The following is a 5,510-nucleotide window of genomic DNA, read 5'->3' as shown; positions in this document are numbered from 1 at the left end:
ACTCAAAATATAATAATTATATCAAAATTTAATAATAAAGCTCTGAAATATGAAATTTAAAAAGTATACTTTAAGTACACTAAGTATACTTGAAGTTATTCCAAAAAAGTACGTGTAGTATACTGAAGTATACTATTAGCTGTAATTTTATACAATTTAAATACTACTAAATTATACTAAGTACAAAATAAGTTGTTCCAAAATAGTACAGTTGAAGTACATCGATAAAAGTATACTAAAGTATGTTAAAATTTAGTATACTAAAGTATACTTTTTTTTTTTTTACCAGGGAGCAAACAAAAAAGAGAGACGCAAACAAACTAAATGCAACAAACAAAAAAAGAGATGCAAACAAATGAAATGCAGCAAGGCTTAGCTTTAATCAGTCAAACTCATTAGCTCAGGAATAAATTAATTACTTTAGTGAACCAAAAGTTTTTTTACAGCTATTACCTGGCTTACCTGTGTTTCACCTCCACTCAGGGGAAAACTATCGGGAGTTTTTAAAACGATTTGCCGGGAGACAAGCGTTCTCTCTCGGTGTACGGAACCTGGAGCGGCGAGTGAAGCTGGCTGTTAATGCAGCGGGAGCAGACATCTCCGAAAACGTCGGAGCAATACTGCAATTAAGTGATTTATTGATGAATCGAGCAGATTTTTGAGATCTATACATCTACATTCTCGCCTAAAAACATTGTAAAAAATCATTTTGTGTTACTTTAAGTGTAACACAGCAAAAATAATTTTGCCGCCATTGCTTCTTTTCTGAACCCCCGCTTAAAGGATGTAGAGCCTAAATTTGGACACAGCTGTTTTTTGTTCGACTCCCTCTAGTGGTCTAGAGCACTTCCGTTTTCAACACTTGTTTGCATCTTTTCTTTTCTTTGCTGCATTTCATTTGTGGTTGTATTCTTTTTTGTTTGCGTCTACTTTTATGTTTTCTGCATTTTATTTGTGTGCGTCTTTTTTTGTTTGCATGTTTTCTCTGTTGCTGCGCATTTGCACCTGTCGGCCACAGTAGTACCCCCATCTAGAGGCTGTTCAACGGCACTGCAGCAGATTTACTGCCTAGGATAGAATATTCAAATCTTAATGTATTTTTGGAGATGGCAGAAAAAAAAAATCACGCTTTCAAGGTTTGACTCTTCAGGACATTAAACACTGTGCGCTCCGATTCCAGGTGGCGCTCAGGCTCATCAACTTCATTGTTGCTACGGAGATTTTACTCCCGTCTTATTTCTTCTTTCCTTCTGACCCAATAGGTGAACATTGACTCTTCCTTATCAACTACTATTGTTAAATTCTCCTTGATAAAATTATTAAAATGTCTTACAGGGAAGTTTTTTTTGAGTCTTCAAGAAAATAATGTTGGTCAGATTTTACATTGCAGACAGAATAGTTTTCCTAACCCTTTTAACTTAGCATAAACTCAGTCAAAGCTGAACAACAGAGCCAATATGCCATTTCTTCTGTACAGAAGAACACATGTTAATGTAAAATGACACTTAGAAAGTGTCCCTTTACAAGAATTTAACTTAATCGCAAAAGAAACTTAAGACAGCAAAATTGAAAGCGTGCTACACATTTGAATGTTAATATTCAACAGGATCAAATCATTACAAGCATCTCAAAGATGAACAGGATGTATTTTTGTTACATTTCATAAATCTTATAAGCAATGGACAGTGAATATAATAGACAGCTCTTTGCTAAAACAAAAACGAAAGAGGAATTTCTGATACCTGGAATACATTTTAGTTTACAATAAAATTATTTAAAAGCACAGGGTTATCCGAGATAACAGCTTCGATCTCATGAAACATGGAGAAGAATGAACCATCACGTCACTCAGAGTCTGTTGCTGTGGGATCGTTTTTCCCTGCCAGAAGAGAGATAAGTCAGTGAGATCAGCATTAAAAATGAATTAAAGCTTCTGAGACTTGAACATGCTCAAAAATATTATTATGTATTTAATTCTAAATCAGTGATTTAATTTAAACCTTCTGTTTTCAGGAAACCAGGAAAACAAAGGTTGACACAGTTAGAAGCGCGAAACATGAACTGTTTTGGTTCGTCTAAAAATAAACACTGGATCAAAAAGCATTAAGGTGAATGCAGAAGCAATCTACCTTTTTATTGCTCTTTGTTTTGGGTAGTCAATGCATTATGTCTAGAGTTACTATGTAGGTGTTCAGCTATAATTACCTGGGTCAATGTTAGCATAGTCAGAATCTTCTGATGGATGACGAATCCTCTCTGCTGAGATTGTCAGATGAATACATTGAAAAAGAGAGAAAATCTTAAAATTATATCATATTTTTTGCAATTTAAGTGTTGGAGTAACTTTTTGAAGCATTATTTGTTCGAATATTTAACATGTTACATATTTCAGTATTTTCCACCATCAGTCTCTTTAAATCAGCCAGTGTAGCTGGTATAAAACTTTTACTTTACCGTTTCCAGAGGCTGTGCTGAACTTGATTGTTTCATAGAGGGACTGGTCACCTACAGACAATAAAAAAATGGTTAAAGTTTAAATGACTGGAAATGGATCAAATACTCACATCATTTTCACACAAAGTAAATGTCATAATTTATGATTTTAGCTGTGTTTGATTAGTTTGATATCTTTCCTGACAGTACTTGAATATTTCTTACTCGTGAATTTTTCTCATTTCATGGTATAATGAATATATTTTTAGACTGTTGAATAATGATAATTATGGATCATTTCTGTCAGACGAATGACTTTATTTTTATATCCAAACAGCATTAATGCAGAAATGTGATTCCCCGAGTTATTTGTGATTCAGCTTAATTCTTTGTTTTCTTTGTTTATGAAACTGATTCATTACTAAAAAAAAAAAAAAAAAGATCTATAGAGTAATTAATCAGTAATAATGAAGATGTTTAATGTGAGACGAACCATGAAGCAGAGAGCTGTAAGCAGAACCGTCACTGTGGGTCACTTCATAATTTGTGGCTGAGGCTGGATTGATGCTCTCTGGTTGACTCAATCTGAAAAGAAGAGACAAAAATTCATTAATGAAAGTAATTATTTGATGCATGATTAGAAAGAAAGAAGATATTTTTACTGACCTGTTAATGATTAAATCTGCAGGGAAAAAGACATTTAATGATGTTTATCCTATTTATAGTTAATCTTAAAAATAAATTTGAAACATTGGAACAAAAACGTATTTAACTGAATCTGATCCAATATGATCAGAAACAGGTCTCACCTTTGTACTGCTTGTAGCACCACAAAAAGAGCAGGAAAATGATGAGAAGGACTCCACTAACTAGTGCAACGATCAACGTCAGAGGAAACGAAGAGCTGACAGGACTGGGCACAGATACTGGAAATAAGAAACATTAAAAATGAATAAATCTTATTTAGGAACAGATTTTATGACATCCTCTTCTGTTTTGTAAAAATGCGATTTCAAACTTGGACAAACAGAACCTGCAGCTGATCCACAAAAGCATCAGCATTCACTGTGTTTCTCTCTAATAGCAAAATGTTCTTACCGAATAAAACGAATCAAACATTTTCCTCCTCCTCACCTCTAACAGACATCCAGCTCCTTGGTGAATCTTTTCCTGAATGTTGACATTTGTAGAAACCTTCATCTGACTTTGTCACTGCAGAGATCTTCAGCTCCCCTCTGCTGCCATGGTTGAGGAGTTTATCATTGTGATAGAAAAACACATTGGAGAGACGTTTTTGTTTTTTATCTGTGCAGCTCAGAGTCACAGGTTCTCCCACAGTCACAGGTTGAGCAGGGCTCAGCAGGAGAGGAGCAGAATCATCATCTGTAAAACAATCAGAGGATTTTAACACTTAGAGGTTGGTGGGAGCAGAACTAACCATCTTTAAACAAAGTCATGCTTTATCATATGAAATGATAAAGCATTTAATTTTTCTTTGTAGTAAAAATTGAATGAAACACAAATACTTTCTATTTGTTTTGTTGATCACTGGAATCCCTGAAATATATACATTTTTTTATACGCAGGCTTGTTTTATGGCCGTCTATAAGAATCAGCATCACATGATTTGCAAACTCGGACATTTTATCATCAAAAACTTATATGTGTTTCACTTTAAAGATGAAGTGATAGTTTTATATCACTAAAATAACAACTATGCAGCCAGAGTGACTTCAGTGGTCTTTTGGTAACTCTTTTATGTAATGCATGTGGATGTATGCCAAGCACATGAGGAAGCTAAACTGAAAAAGTAAGTAGATCAATAAACAGTCGTCTCTGTCTCTGAGCTCTGATTCAGTTTCTGTGTGTTCTTCCAGTTCCAGATGTTCTACTCACTCAAAGTCAGATTTATCATCAAACCTGAAGAAACTCTGCTCTAGCTCCATCAAATTTCTGCTTCCTGAATACAGAAACGTGTTTGAACAGCTAAACACAGTTCAGACGTCCACCACAAAGGACAAAATTCCTCCACAACTGAAAAAAATTCACCTCAAGTCATTGCAAACACTTGTTTGCAGTTAGTGGAGGCCCAACTGGGCACCAGGTTTAGTGGTGAACCACTTTTTTTTTTTTTTTCTTCTTCCTTCATAGTAAACAATTTCAAAACTACATGTTGTGTTTACTTTTTTTTTTAACATGCACTTGATGATTCGAAACATTTAAGTGTGACAAACGGACAAAAACAGTAGCAAATCAGGAAGGGAGCGAGGACTTTATCATACCATTGTATGAAAACAGCATATACCCTGGAACGTACAAATTAGGTTGAAATGTAATGAGAAGGGAAATGAAAAGATGATAAATAACAACCTACACCGTGCAGTGATGTTCACTGCGTTGCTGAACTCTCCTGTTCCAGGCTCACACCAGTAAACGCCAGTATGATTCTGGTCTATGACGATGACACACGTAGATCCACTGATCCTGCCCCACTTGGAGCAGTCTGACAGATCTCCTGTTTTTGTAAACCTCCTCACTCTCCACTCAGCAGAGTTTCCCTCACAGCTCAGAGACACAAAGTCAAAGATGAAGTGTTGAACTCTGTCAGGAATCACTGAGAGAGAAGCTGCTGGACGAGGATCTGGAAAACAAAGACAGGATTTCATCTGAGCAAAGAAACGTTAAATACACGATGGTTTGTTCATCTTTCATAATAAAGATCAGGTAATAAACATTTCAATACATTGATCAAACTTTGTTTCTTCTTAACAATCATAATATTTGAGCAGATCTCAACTAAAAAAAAAAATCAGACATTTTACAAACAAACGGAATAAATGGTTTTATTTGTCACAATTTGTGAGCTTTTCATTTCGTGTATATAGTACTTCACAGCTTTGTCTTTGTTGTGAAACTGTTTGTTGCCAGCTTAATGACTTTTGACAACTATTCTTTTTGATTGTTTTCAGTTCAGTGGTGATTTATTGAGAGTGGAACGGTGTTGGAGTTTTCTCAGAACTGAGTGAAGATTTTCTGTGGAAGAAGTTATTGCTCCAAGAGCTCAGAAAGTGATTCAA

The 5,510-nt window shown here is 35.0% G+C and overlaps 1 protein-coding gene across 1 annotated transcript; it reads right to left on the bottom strand.

Annotated features, from left to right (window-relative positions):
• Window positions 1–1,447: 1,447 nt before the first annotated feature.
• On the bottom strand, window positions 1,448–5,209 carry LOC103129890 (uncharacterized). The gene is made up of 9 exons (XM_016665483.1): window positions 5,188–5,209; window positions 4,808–5,074; window positions 3,568–3,816; window positions 3,243–3,359; window positions 3,100–3,115; window positions 2,927–3,018; window positions 2,455–2,505; window positions 2,206–2,259; window positions 1,448–1,879 (listed from the first exon to the last, which is right to left on the bottom strand). Exons 1-9 carry the CDS (start codon window positions 5,207–5,209, stop codon window positions 1,845–1,847), a joined length of 903 nt encoding a protein of 300 aa, XP_016520969.1. The 3' UTR covers window positions 1,448–1,844.
• Window positions 5,210–5,510: the final 301 nt, after the last annotated feature.

The sequence above is a fragment of the Poecilia formosa genome, unplaced genomic scaffold (genome assembly GCF_000485575.1).
Source record: "Poecilia formosa unplaced genomic scaffold, Poecilia_formosa-5.1.2 Scaffold589, whole genome shotgun sequence".
Lineage (NCBI taxonomy): Eukaryota > Metazoa > Chordata > Actinopteri > Cyprinodontiformes > Poeciliidae > Poecilia > Poecilia formosa.
This window is presented reverse-complemented; position numbering and strand designations above follow the sequence as displayed.

Bases quoted from the DNA above. Each gene is read 5' to 3' on its own strand.
- LOC103129890 (XM_016665483.1), bottom strand. From the start codon at position 5,209: ATGATTGTTAAGAAGAAACAAA. The intron at 3,817-4,807 runs GTAGGTTGTTAT...ATTGTTTTACAG, and splicing joins AGTGAACATCACTGCACGGT to ATGATGATTCTGCTCCTCTC. The intron at 2,506-2,926 runs GTTCGTCTCACA...TATTGTCTGTAG, and splicing joins TTACAGCTCTCTGCTTCATG to GTGACCAGTCCCTCTATGAA.